This window comes from Tyto alba, unplaced genomic scaffold, assembly GCF_018691265.1.
Source record: "Tyto alba isolate M040663 unplaced genomic scaffold, T.alba_DEE_v4.0 Super-Scaffold_7, whole genome shotgun sequence".
In the NCBI taxonomy this organism is placed as follows: domain Eukaryota; kingdom Metazoa; phylum Chordata; class Aves; order Strigiformes; family Tytonidae; genus Tyto; species Tyto alba.
Window position 1 is genome coordinate 31,180,251 of NW_024881328.1, and position 14,719 is coordinate 31,194,969.

The following is a 14,719-nucleotide window of genomic DNA, read 5'->3' on the forward strand; positions in this document are numbered from 1 at the left end:
ATTGACTGCCACTAGTCACTTCTGAACACCAGACAGCGGTCTTTGCTGATATGGCTTTTCTGGTATTTCCACCTTGTACATTCCCACTACCTTGAAAATATACACTTGCATTTTTCAAAAATTTTTAATTAAATATATGGACTGCAAATGAGTATTTGCTTTCGTATAAACAGCTTTCAATGCTGCATATTTTTCTGAAATTTTTGAAATAATTTAGCTTAGTTCATAACTGGTTTCTTACCTGCTTATTTGTTGGGATTGCTTGGGAAGAAGATTCTGTAGGATTGGAAGAAAGATGACTTTGTACTTTAGTGCTGGCTGTTTTAATATCAGAGTTCTTGGCACTACTAGAGGACTTTCGGGTGTGCGTATTCTGCTTGCCAGTTGTTGCATGTGAGGTCATTGAAGACAGCACTGAACTACATGGGGTTCTTGAGGAATAGTTGTTCTTTGGGTGAGAAACTATAAAAAAAAGTATTCCGTGTTATCAGTTAAATGATCAACATCTAAACATAAGGCTGTATTCTTACCCTGCTTACAGTTAGTTTTGGTAGCATTGTTACAGCTTTACTTTAAATAATGAAGTAAGCTAGATAACTAGGGTCAGAATCAGGCCATGGCATTTTAATTCTGTAAAACTGCCTCATTGTGAAGCACTTCTGTAGGCAAAAGAACCAATGTGGTGGAACTGTGCTAAAACTGGCAGGAGTCTGGCAGTAGGCTAGGCTCTGGTCATCTAAGAAAACTTTTCAAATTTTGTGGCACCTCTTGGTGTGCTTGCGAACTTTTAACCAGTTGAGCTGAACACATGTGCTGTCCAGACTGCCCCACGCACTGCTGTCCTACCACTAGTGCTCCTAATGGGAGCCCTTCAAGCAATAAAGGAAGAAACACGGGAAGGAAGCGAGTGGTATGCCAGTAACTCTCACAACTGCTTGAAGTCAAAGGAAGTTGTGCCTGCAGACACCAGAGACTAAATTTGAATCCAAATTATTCTTTGATCATGAAAGGCTGAAGATGTTGACATTTGTGGTCTGTATATGTACTAGCTATAACACAGGTAACAGCCATGAAAGCTTCCTTAGTATGTCTAAATATTTTTGAAGATGAAAAAAAAAGTCTAGTGCCTGCTGCTCATTCCTCTCAAAGGAGATTGCTAACAAAGGCTCTTCTGTACCATGGATATATATAAGAACTGGAGCTGAATGCAGTGCACTAATCCACATCATGTAGATCACGGCAGTCAGCATCATCAGGAACCACTATTGCTCATCTCAGTATATTCCTGCTCCCTACTTCTTAGTGTTTTGAGACCACCTGATTTCTTAACCACTTCCATACCTGGATGTGAAGTGCACCAAACAAACCCTTGATTCCTACTTCTCTGCATTTCCACAAGCTCTTCAAACTGTCTGCCTCTGTGCAATGGCTCATAAGCACTCTCGAAGAGGACTCTGAGGCTATCAAAGTAAAGTTCTCGATCTTAATTTGCTGTTCTGATTTTTCCGATTATGGAATTTTCCTGCTTCCTTCTGGTACAGATGACAAACCAGAGGATCAATTCAGTGAAACACCTGTTGTTTTATTTAAGAGATACTTCTATTTTTCCACTTATAGTACAGAGAAAGAAGAACGTGGAATAATTTTAGCAACTGAGCATCATCTGTTACATTTTTTGAGGCTCTTATTCACTTCCGTCAACAGCAGCTATTTCTCCCACTAGGTGTCCTCTTCATAAAAACAATGCAAGGATCTGGACAATGAACTGAATTTTCTGTCCTAAGTTCAGTGAGGCCAGCTGTCACTGAATTCTACTGCTCTCATCTAAAACAGACTGCCGCACGTGGAAGCCCATATAAAAACACAGGTCCTTGTCATAAAAATGTATTTTTAACAAAAAAGATGTACAAGGAAGGAGTACAACCCACCGCCAAGCATTTTGGATATATGTCAGTCCAATTAGTTTTTTTCTTCCTGTCCTTCATTGTGAGTGTATGCTGCCTACCCTCTTCTCATGCTAGAACATGCCTTCCTTTGCACAAGCCCTGTGGTTTTGGTCGCTGCTTTTGTTAAAGGCCTCAACAGTGGCTGTTCTTAGCTATAGTCCTGGTATAAACTCTCTTTGAGGGGTATTTGCAGCTCCTAGCAGGGTATGGGCCTTGTGAGATGCTCCAAAGAGAAATGTCTTTTGCACTGAGGAGCTCTTATCAAAGACATGTCAACAGCATGAGTTGCTCATCTAAGGTCACTGAGGGCAGGTTAGATCTAAATTCTTCAGACAGTCAGTGCACTATCAGTCATTTGTATGATGGCACTACCTCCCTGCAAATAGCAGTTTGACTTCACTAACCTGATGTGTTGGTTCTGGCTGGGATAGAGTTAATTTTCTTCACAGTAGCTAGTATGGGGCTATGTTTTGAATTCGTGCTGGAGACACTGTTGATAATACTTAGTTACTGCTGAGCAGTGCTCACACAGAGCCAAGGACTCTTCTGCCTCTCTCCCCATCCCACCAGCAGATGATTTGGAAACAGGAACATTTAAGGACTACCTTTAGCTCCTGAAAAACCCAGTGAATACTGTCATCAAGTTGGGGAGTTACTTCCTAGCAGGAGAGACCTGAAATGGTCTCATTACGTTATTCACACAGAGAAGCTTCCAATTTGCTAGTTATTAATAAAGTACTGAATTTCAGTGTTCCCCAGAGCTGACCCTTTTTTCCACTTGGAAATCCTGTTTAGATGGAAAACTCCAACTGACCTGAGTAATACCTGGAAATCTCTAACAAAGAAGGCACTGTGCACATGCAGATGGACTGCACAGCACACGTATAGTGAGTCTAACGTGTTGCATATTGTCAAGTTAACTTCTGTGTGTTCAGCAAGTCTGCTGCAGCCAGATATACCTTTCATGTCAGGCTTGCTGCACACACACACACACACTGGCAGTACACATGCCATCATTTCTGCCAGCATTTCCTGAACAGGTATGTGGAACACTGTTTTGAGAACTTCAGTGTGAGAAATCACCACCACTTACTTTCTCCACAGAGCTGAATTTGGGTCTTCAGCTGTTCTGTATCACAAGAAAATCGGGCAGACCTGCCCAGTTCTTCATCATATTTCCGTTCACTCACAAAGTGCTGCAAAAATACAGACAAATTAACAGTGATCTGCATTCTGAGCAAAAGACTATATGGGTGGTACAGAAACCAATCAATACTTATCTTAAGTTCACTTTAAGGCTCAGCAAATACTTGACCCTGCCCTGTACACAGGATCTCTATGCAGAACCAAGTATTTTCCCATCCTTGCCAAATTGCATGTCTCACAGCCCAGCGATGAGTAGATCACTCCTGTGCTTGGGAAGTGGGTCATTTCATTGGAGCATATGTGTTTGATCACTGAACCTGAAGCTATCAGGTTTACCTGTTAACTGAGTCTGATAAATGATACACAAACAGCAGAACTCCCCACTGCTACACTTATGAGGTGATAGCTTACACGTCTCTGATAGCGCCTGTACACTGCTCAGAGGTGCTATAATGCTTTAAGAATGATATGCTTTTCCCACGGAAAGCTATTGACCCTTTGGCCCATAGCAGGAATGAACAGCCTGGGCATGTCAACATGACAGCTCTTTCTTGGCATTTATGCTAACAGCTAAAATACCCAAGCAGAAGTGAACGCCTGACCTTAATTTCAGCCCTGAGTTCAGACAGTTGTGCTTCAGCCATCTGACTGGCTAGGTCTGTCAGCCTCTTCAGCTCTTCAGCTTTCTTCTGTCGAGCAGTCAAGATTTCCACTGCCAAATGCCAATAGTAGATAATTAATGCTAGGAAGGTATGTTGCTCTGTAATTCATTACTCTTTGGGCATTAACACTGTGCATCACATGAGACAAACACACACATCTCTGACCCCCGACTTGCAACTGAACTTCTAATATGCTGCTTACACAGACTAAGACAATCACTGTTTTTAATTGAACTGCCTGATGTTCAAAAAGGTCTGGAAAGGGGATAGCTGTCAGAAAATTGAAGTTAAACCAATCCTTCAACATTTAGACAAACAGGGGCAGAGACATGTTTCTTTGTGTTTTCCAGTGCTTTATTTTTAAGCATAAAATCAGGGAACCCTCCGTCAAGACATGGAAAGAAACATTACATTGAGTCAAAATCCTGTTTCTGAAGACACACTGTATTTTATTTACACAGGGGCATTTCAATTCCTCTGAAAAAAATCTGGTCATATATAGTTCACGTTAAAATCACCGGCACTGTAATTTTGCTTTCAAGTACAGAATATGCAGTTACATTTCTAGAGCAAAGAAGTATTACAAACGCTAACAGTCTTTTCTGGTAGAAAATTAAATATATGCAAGCTCTATTACCTACATGGTGACTCAGTGTAAAAGCAGTAACTAATTGGCTGGTGGGATCAGCACTTATGGCAGAGAGGAAAGACAGCATCTAAATATAAAATAGTAGCAAACATAGTCTTTTGTCTAGAACTTATGCCTACAGTAAGGATGAGTGGTAGTTGTTATAAACTATCCTAAGGCCACAGACTGTTACAGCTGTGGAGACTTTGGCTTTTTTGACTTCTTTTGCCACAAATTTCCAGAGCAGACTTGGCAAGTCACCTAACCAGATCATGCTTGGTAATGTAATTTTTTAGGTGAGAATTAATAGTATTCCATAGAGCATTTGTGTTTCAACCCATTATCATTCATTTAATCAGATGGCACCTTCTTTTGAAAGTATCATAGAATGGTTTGGGTTGGAAGGGGACCTTTAAAGGTCACTTAAGTCCAATCCTCCTCCCACGGGCCGGGACACCTTCCACCAGACCAGGTTGCTCAGAGCCCCGTCCAACCTGGCCTTGATCCCTTCCAGGGAGGGGATGTCTATCCTGTTCCACCTACAGCATGGTCCAGCAGGCATGGGGAGACAGAGCTGCGGCTGTACAGCTATGTGGTAGTAACCAAACCATGACAGTGTGTGTCACACAGGGCAGGGAAGGCAGAAGGTGACTACAGTTCCTTTAGCCCTGTCAGTAAATCTGTGCCTACATTATTACTTATGCCAAGAACAGAGGTTTATTTATCTCTCTAGCTGATCCTTTAATTTAATTTTTGTGGAATATGGTCTACAAGTCTGAGAAACTTCTATCAGATTAAATGAACAGTTTACTAGCTGTTTGTCTAATAGTTCTGCTTTATAGCTTATTCTAGGTAATACTAATATTGTTTCTCCCCAAGGTCAGCAACCCCTTTGCTGAAGTGACTGTCCAAACCATGTGATCTCATCTCATACTGACACCTATCTCCACATGAGATGCCAGTCAAATAGTCAAATACCCTTTTTTTTTTTTTAAATTATCATATTTGCCAATTTTCCCAGTATTGACAGTAAGAGTAAGATTACCCACTGTAAAATAGTCCTCCAGTTTAGCAAAGAGGTGTGAAAATAAGTAATAATGTAAATCTTGGTTAGCACGTTACAGTTCTGTAGCAGCTTTCTGCCTAAAGTTCTGAAGGCACGTCACAACCCTGCAACAGCACTGAGAGACAGCAGAAACTACACTGTTAAACACAGGTACATGGGCCACCCAATGTCACATGTGGAATCAGCATGAAAGCAGGGAAACAATCTGCCATATGCAAATGCAGCACTTCACATACCTGTATATAAGAATTAGGTGTAATTTCCACACAAATTACTACTACACCTGGCCGAGATTAATGAAGGGGCCCTATGATACCATCAGCCCTGGACAATGGATTTCCAAAATGTGTTTTTGTTTATGTAGTTAGGCCTTAGATCTACGTCTGCTCATATGAGTGGGAATTTTACCATTGGTTTTCCTGGGATAGAGTGCTTGCCCTGTGGCTGATTATGGCTATCTGGTCTCTGCAGGTAACCAAAAAGCTGCTGATATGCTTCCATCCGCAACCTCTCCCCAGAATAACACAGAACTCCAAATCCACACCTATTTCATGTTAGTGGTAGAAATGTTAGCATACAAAATTCCAAACACAAACTAATGCCAGTCTTTGCTGTAACAACTCAGACCTTTTAGTTTTCACAAATATAAAACTGCAGGAGACTTAGCTAGCAATGGAGGATTTAGATTACTTTTTTAAAATAAAAATTTAACAAGTATACATTTGTGAACTAAGCAAGAATTCTAAATGCAAATGAAGGATTCAAGAATGTTACATATATTTGTGACCCTTCTTGGAAGGACCTTAAATTCAAATATCAATAAAAGGATTATATGCATACATAGCAATGATATTTTCATTTGCCAAGAAAAGTATTATTTTACAGTTACTCTTCAGTTTCTTGCTTAGCACTCTCTATTGAAACACACACCTCCTTGATTACTGGGCTATGAATACCATATCTCAGATGGGGTAGAAGACAGATATTATGGTATCCTAATACATGGCTCATCTTGCCTTTTTTTCCCCCCCCCCAAACCAGAAAATAAATAAATAAATATTTTATTTATATATATATATATATATACACACACACACGCACAGACACAGACACACCCTGCCTATGAAAAAAACAGAGACAACATGAAAGCCTGGAATCAGATTGACTCCCACAGATTAAGAAAACAGATTCTAATAAACATCTGGCGTTTGATTTTTTTATTGTTCTAATTCATAAATTTGTTCATTGTCCATAAAAGCTATGCAAGGCCACAAAACAACCTATTTCCCTAGTAATTTCAAGTATTCTAACTCATATAAGTGATATAAGCAAGCAAACTGTGATTAAAAAATGGAAACAAAATAATTGACAAACTGTAGAAATAGGAAAAAAAAAAAAGCATGGTCAAAAAGCTCTGATAAGTAAGCAGAAATAATTTAAATTTAAATTTAACTTCATATGAACTTCTGGTTTACCTTAATTTAATAATATTGAAATTTTGATGCACAATACTTACAGATAAAAACTATATAGACACTACCCCAGAACATTAAAGACATACTTGATTGTATATATATACAATGAAAGACGCTGGAATACTGCTGACCAAATTTATGTACTATGTAATTTTATGCCAAACAAAACAAATGTTTCCATGACTATTCCAAAAGTTCCCTGTGTATTTTTTTTACTTACTGGCTTCTTCTTTAACTTTATCAATTTCTGCCATTAATGACACTTCTTTGTCTACGATGCTAAAAAAGGAAAAAAAAGAAAGAAAAACCACAATTTAATCCATGGCTAGAACTCAATCAAAAGCTGTAACTACATGAAAACTTCAGACCTTAGTTATGGGCAGTTTTGAAATTAGTAAGACTTTAAAAATGGAAGCTGAAGAAACAGCTAGGCAAATTGACTACTAAAAATTAGTGATAATCGATGTATGCCGATTTACACAAACATCTCACTGGTCTGTCCACGTGTCTGCGCAGATGTGGAAGTCACTCTGACTTACCTCTTCAGAACTGCCTGGGCACAGCAGTCCTCAAATGACCAAACAGTCTTTTTCCTAATTAAGCCAGATATACCATTGCTGCTGCCCAGGTTAATACAGCTTAGCTCTCAGTAAAATATTATGAATAAAACAGAATTGAAGCCATGTGGAAAGAGATCCTTCTCTGCCTTAAATAGAGATATTGCAAAATATATCAGCATAAACAAGAAAACAGTTTGTGTGTAAATAAGCATTAATCTATCTCCATAACAGAGGTCAGCTTCCTTGCCCCCCATTCTCTCCAGGACCGGAAAACTGTGCTTCTACTTCTAACCTGGCATTCTTAGAGGTCTCATGTGCCTCTCCCTTCACAAATCTCTGGTGTGCAACGCCTGACAGTGCTTTTAAGCTGTCTAAGTGCAAACTGATCAGATGGGTCTAAGTGTAGGTAGCGGGTCTGGTAAATTCACCATCAACCTGGTGACATTGTTCACTGAAGCACCACCACTGCAGAATGCTCTCCAGTGGATAGTGCTTCGCTGTGCCACTTCATTTTCCCCTCACTAGATTATTCTTAGTCATGTTCACATTTAATAAACGCCACCAATGTCAACGTTTGTTTGCATAAGTGAGTAATCTCAAGCAGTTGGAGGGAAATTGCAAAGAATGTCAAAACACCAGGAGTTAAATCTAGGCATGCAGTCAAGGGAAGAGTGGAGTTCTCAACCCTTTCAGTAAAATCATCCTTAAATGTAAGCTTTTGCACCCAGTGAAGATACTGAATTATACGTGAACTAGCTTCCATCAGAAGGAAGATGCTATAGAGAATTCAAGACCAAAACATTTGTCTAAAGCACCCTTAGCAAGAAATGAAAGATCCTACAGAATTCAGTGGGCAGCAATCAAAGACAGATGACTTACAGAGGAGAGAATGACTGATGAGTTGTTAACTAAATCAGGGAAAGACTAGGCAGGGGGCAGCGTGGGGAACACATGGCAGATATACAGCCGACTCAACCAGAAACTTAGCAGCTAGAATGTGTTCAAGTGCCATGCAGCCTTCCTTGAAATCTTCCCATAAATTAACCAAGCCCACACAGCAGCTTTGCGACAGAAGTTCTGCAGAGTCCTACCCCGAGGCTTTATCAATCAACCATGCCACCTCTAGAGGAGGAAAGGCTATTACCTTTACACTGCCTCCCCATAGCCAACAAGAGGGACAGAAGCAGGTTGGCTGACAGCAAAGGATGCAGCAAGGCAATAAAATTGTAGCACAACACATTTTTCTGTTTCATACACATAAACAAGACTAAAAATATTGGTTTGGCCTGCCAGATCAATTTAGTGTGACCTACACACCAGAGGAAATAAAACAGCAGGGTTTTTTATGGTAGAGCAAATCAGTTAAGAGGCATACACTTACAATAAAAGGACACACTTGTTCCACTTGGCCTTCAATATTCTCCAGGCATAAGCACTAAGCTTGGACTCCAAATAGGCAGGTGATGATTCCAGCTTGCTAATTTAAATAGCAATAGCTTTTCAAAATGAATCTATTCTCAGTTAACTTCTGTAACTATATGGTATAATAAACCTTCTTGGCTGTCACAGCAGGTGGCTGAAATGAGTCTTGTAAGTTCTCACCTGTTTCTACCCTCCACAAAAAAAAAAATATTTTAATGGTCTCTAGTATTTTCCCCTAACTTTAAAATGTCTGCACATTTTCACTTTTGCTGTCTCTGTTACAAAAGTGCCTCCCTAGTGTACTAAACAGGTTATATAAACGTAAACTTTTGGCTAGAAAAAATATTCAAGCAACAAGCTCACAATAGCAGAGCTCATCAGAACTGTGTTTTGGCCCAGTTAATTCCATGACTGTCCTCTCCCCACTCCAACAACACATCCTTGCTAAACTGTTTGGCCCTTAACATTTTATTTTGACACCAAATAAAAACATCTTTAATACTAGAATGAGAACAAGGCCAGAGCAGTCCTATATTTATCATATTCTACAGTGAAATCTCATCTGTTACTAGACAGTTTTCTACTTCTAATGTTTTAGTGTGGTCTCTGATGAACATTTCAGGAAAGCATTTGGATGTAGTAGTAGAGGCCAGGGCTCTGATGAATTTGATGGAGAACAACCACTTGAGTGCTTCCCTTGTATCTACAAACTAACATTGGGAAAACTAAAGACTAAAACAAGAGAAAAAGTGTTCAGTGCCTCTGTCAATGGGAGACTAACTTAATGTGGTAAACGAAGTTTCTTTAATGGCCAGATCTTCATAGGGTTGCCCTTCCCTGAAGACAATGCAGCTGTACTAACTTATACCAGCTAAAGACATGGACTCTCTCCTGAAAAAAGGAAAGGAAGACACTAATTCACATCTGGAAGTGTATAGCCACATTTCTTATCTTAGAAATCATGAACTAACATCTGTCATGGAATAATAAGGGAAGTTAATGTTTCTTTAGAAATATCATAGGCCAACCAGCACTAGGAAATGCTACGTTTCTTCTTAGTTCACATAAGGGTCAAATATCAAGGAAATGAAGTAGGTATCCATTTGAATCATTTCTAGTCACGTAGAGCACTTCAGTGGAAAAGTGACCAACTCCTCCTCCATCAAGAAATTGGCAAAGTTATAAACAAACAAAAAAGACAGAAAGCTGGAAAACTGGACTGAGAAAAAAAAAAAAAGTCAGACAACACAAATACAAAAAGAAAACTAAATGCTCACAGATATAGAAGGAGAAAGGACAAGAACACTATGGAAAAATCAATTAATCAAATCTTGTCTCCTGTTCCTGCTAAGATGCCACTTTTCATATGAAGTTTGGACAGCCAGTTAAGCTGAACAGCTTCTTAACTCATGAAAAGTTTAAGTGATTTTAAAGTATTTTCTGGAATAATGCCCTACTTGGCTTCAATAGGATGATCATGATCAGACCACAGTGCTAGCATTATTGAGAATGCTCAGATGTCAGCTCAGCAATACCTCCTGGGAACTCATTTTCTTTCAATGTTTCTTAGTATCTACTTGATACCAAAATGTTATACCAAGCTGGTACACTCCAGTGCACAGCCTGCAGCCACTGATGTGCTGTGGAGAACTGGATACTGGGTGCTAAAGGAACTTTCTGCACACTCATGTATTACCAGATTTGGGCTCTAGCAGAGCAAGGAACAGAATGCATTTCAGATCTAAAGCCACCTCCGGGAAAATGTTCTGCTAATTTTTTCCTCTCTAGTTACGCTGTTTCTCTTTGGTCTTCTATAGAAATTAAGAACCAGGATTAAAATCATAAACCTGCTGCTTTAGCTGAGATTCTGGAGAGGTCATGCCCTTGTCAATTTTTCCTGATTACACCCTGCACTAGCATTCTATCAGGCTTCAGTCATCCCTTCTCCTTCCCTCCAGCATCTGCACTTGAGCATATTCCGTATACTGTTTAAGACTCCCGCGACAAACACACAGCTCAGCACCACCACTTCCCTCTCTGAAGGTACCTGAATCCATGCTCTAATCAGGAGTCCAGAAGATTCCCCTGCTGTAGTAGTATTTGTCAGTTCTGCTATAGGTGTTCAGTTTTTTATGATACATTTATAATACCACTGGAGCAAATACTGGGACTCCATTCTCCTCTCCCATTGACCAGGCTCAAGGACAGCTCTGAATCAAGGGACTCTTTACGACTAACGCCATAGCCAAAAGAGACTAACACTACTACCTCTTTCTTTTTTGTCTCCTTTTGCCACACCTCTTTTCTGGAAGGACCAATTCTGTCCTTCCCTTACCCCTCAGTTTTTCAGGATCAGGACTTGCGTACCAAACTCTATCTATCAGCATTTTATCATTGTTCACTGCAAGCGAGTATCTGTAGTTTGGAGCACAGGATTCATCACTGTTTGATTTTAACATTCAGACAAAGTTTTGCGGTGGGGTTCAGGACGGAGACAATTTTGTTGATGGAACACAGCAAGGCAGAGGTTTAACTAGAGGACATGCAAATGGGGCCAGGATACAGCCAGTGCTCGTGCTGTAGAGATCTGCAGCAGGAGAGAGTGGCTCTCCAGGATTTGTTTTGCTGAAGTGATTCTGAAGGCAAGAGCATAAATGTCCTATTCCTGGTCAAATGGACAGTATTTGTGCCTTTAACTTATGCAGGCTGGCAGAATTCACACTAGTATATAGAGGCAAAAGAGCTGCAAACACCAAACTGCAATGCGTTGCCAGCACATCAATGACAGGGCAAAATAATGCTGACAGCTGCCTCATTTCACAGTTTCGTACTCAGAACAAATTCTGAATTCGTCCTGACATTAGTGGAAACAAATTAATCTTCTTCTAGTTTACTGCATGAAATTTAGTGCTTGCACAGTGAAAAGAAAAGATATTTTCAGTCAGCTGCAATACCTCAAAATCCCACTAAAATGATTAAAGTTATTAGTGCTTCTTCAGAAAAGCTGCTTCACATTGCCAGGCTGGCTGATTTATAGCTTTACTGATGAGAATCACAAGGGTTCCAGATGACCAGAATCTTCTCTTTCCTTCTGCCTCTTCTAGGCATTATGATAAACCTATTGTGCCTGAAGAGATGGGGAAATAAAAAGACCAAGCTGACACGGAAGCAAACATGCTGACACAACTCACAAAGGTAAGCCACAGCTGCATGGCAGAGAGGTTATTGTTAAGAGTGTAATTCAAGTGAGTCCTTTCAAAACCCTGTTGAACTCCACAAAATGCTCATTTTCTCCTTGAGGTGTTTATTAAGCTACACTCTCCCCTGAACCAGCTTTGTGCATAGTTTGAGAGTGAATGTTGTTTTGGAGACTGAAGATGACAATCAGCTGTAGCATTCTGAACGACTACAGCAGGGTTCTTCCTCTGGAAGGGGGAAAGAGCTATTTTTTTGTGGGCATCCTCTGAGGTCTGGTTCAACTGGTGAGATGCCGAAACATCAAGGTACAATGTGTCTTTTTTTCACAACGGAGTTAGTTGTGGAACACTGCTGGAGCTCGATGACTTAGGCTTCAGAAAATTACAACACACCATCTCCAGTGACTTTGCTCTGTCAGCAGGCTTTGGAACAGACTCCAGTAGCTCCTCAAAGTTGTGCTGTTTATCAACCTGCTGATGAATTCAAGCAAGTTCAAGGGACATGAGCACTGTCACTGTCTCTGCTGTATCTGAGCTGAGATTCTATGCCAATTCAAGGGCTAGTCCTGATAAGCTCAGCATTGGTCTTTAAGTATTATGCCTTATTTCCTGTACATGTTTCCCTTCTAGCATGAACGTATTTGACCCCCAGGCAGGGTGAAAAGACAACTGATGAAAACCTCTAAGACAATTATATATTTCACAGAAAAATCCCCCACCTCAATCCAAAATTCAGAACCATCCCTGTGAAACTTTCAGTGCAAGAAACTAGAATGATATGTTGAGAATGTAAATATAAAGCCCAATCACCTGTAATGGGTGATTACAAGCTCTACAGGATTACCAAGTAGCCATGCTATTTTGTAATTGCAGAAGTGATACATCAAGTTTTCTTTATATTAATAAACCTGAAGGAAAAGCTACTGCTACATTAGATATTTTGCAATGTCTCAGTGAAGTATAATCTTCCAGTACTAGCTAATAGTATTTAAATGTTCATGGTGCTTGAAGGTTGTTATTTGATCACTGTATTAACACATGCACATAACAAACCAGATTACATGAATTTTCATTCTGACCACAAATATAGTCTGACAATAAGCAGATTAAAAAAAAGACAGAATAAATCAATTTCACTGAAATCCTTCCCTCTGCAGTGTGCCATCTAGTAAAAATGCCCAAAGGCTTTTAGCTATTCAAGTTTATTTTGTGTTATTCTTCCTCTACTTTCATTAACATTGTTCTCTTCAGCAAGGAGCTAGCACTGTAGGGTCTGGTAAAGCCATCATAATTAAAGGTTTATTTGCATTTTTCTTTTAAGATCTCTTTACAAACAATTAGAAATTTATTGCCTGATCATAAAAACTCGTTTAAGCTGAAAACTGACATGGAAAGCCTTTTCCTGAAAGAACACTTCTAAATTTTATTTATTTAGAAATGAAGGCATCACCTCATGATTTGGCAGAGTTATAACAATTCTAAGTATGAGCTGTACCATGGTTTGTTAGCACCCTGCACGTTTTTACTTAAATCTGTAAAGTATTTCTTTCCTATTTGAGTCTCAGTTCTGGTCTGACTACTGAAGTATCCTGTGGATCTTACTGGTTTTATATATTTTAGCCTAAACACACTGGTAAGGCAGAAGACTGTGGTCCCTGTTGTACTGCTACAGAGGAAATATAACTTGCCCAAAAGCACCCTGGAAAGCAACCACAAAGAAAGAAGAATCTGGCTCTTTGGTCTAACGTTTGTTGAAAGTTTTTGAGATAGTTATTCCCTATATGTATTTAATAAGTTAGATCTCTCCTTAGTCTGACACCAATGGGATCAGAACAGATATATTCACTTTTTCACAATGGCATGCACAAAAGCAACAATCTACCCACACGGCCCGCAAAAGCACATGTACTTGTATTTTACTGAGGATGACGAATACATCTATGGATGACTGGGAGGGAAGCAGGGAGACGCAAGGCCATAAAGATGAACAACAGGCTAAGAGACAGTGCAATGCACCTTTGGATTTCTCCTCTGTAACCTGTCTTTGCAAGCTTAGTGAAAAATATAGGGATGAGTCAAGTATATGTGAAAGACAAAGGGGTCAGAAAGGGGACATTATATATCTCATTGAAACCTAACACGCCACCCCCCCCCCCCAATTTAATGAGCTCCATTTGTTCTCTCCACTAATATACAGCAAGCATAATCCCAAACTTCTGGTGGTTGTGAGAAGAGAGCAAGCACAAGCCCCTCTCCCAGTGCTGCAGCTCTGTAGGCAGGTAGCCAGCATGAGGCCAGAGCTGTTGGATCAGGCCCTCCCAGATTGCCCAGGCAGCAGGGGCAGGGCCCAGGGGCCTTGGTAAAAGCACTCGTCCTGAAAACCCAGATGGGCTCGAAACAACCTAAACGCTTGGGAGACCATATTTTTCTTCTCTGCACTGTCAAGGTTACAAATCATGTAACTGACGGGCAAACAAATACCATAATAAACTGCAAGAGGATTTGAAAAATCTGTACTTCAGAGGTATAAGGACTACCAAAGGTCAGCTGGCGGACAGACACAGACAGAAAGCTAATAAGGACCGCCTGGAAACACAGCGAGAAATAGCACCGGAAC

General features: G+C 40.0%; 1 protein-coding gene across 9 annotated transcripts in view; it reads right to left on the minus strand.

The window, feature by feature from the left end:
- The window catches only part of SPATS2L (spermatogenesis associated serine rich 2 like), a 102,944-nt gene that overhangs the window by 2,362 nt on the left and 85,863 nt on the right, over positions 1-14,719 (minus strand). For all 9 annotated transcript variants that reach the window (XM_033010827.2, XM_042808544.1, XM_042808546.1 and 6 more), the window contains 4 exons: positions 7,144-7,202; positions 3,695-3,804; positions 3,040-3,142; positions 242-462 (listed from right to left, as the gene is read on the minus strand). In XM_033010827.2, coding sequence (XP_032866718.2) covers positions 242-462; positions 3,040-3,142; positions 3,695-3,804; positions 7,144-7,202 — 493 coding nt within the window. The remainder of the gene's footprint in view (positions 1-241; positions 463-3,039; positions 3,143-3,694; positions 3,805-7,143; positions 7,203-14,719) is intronic.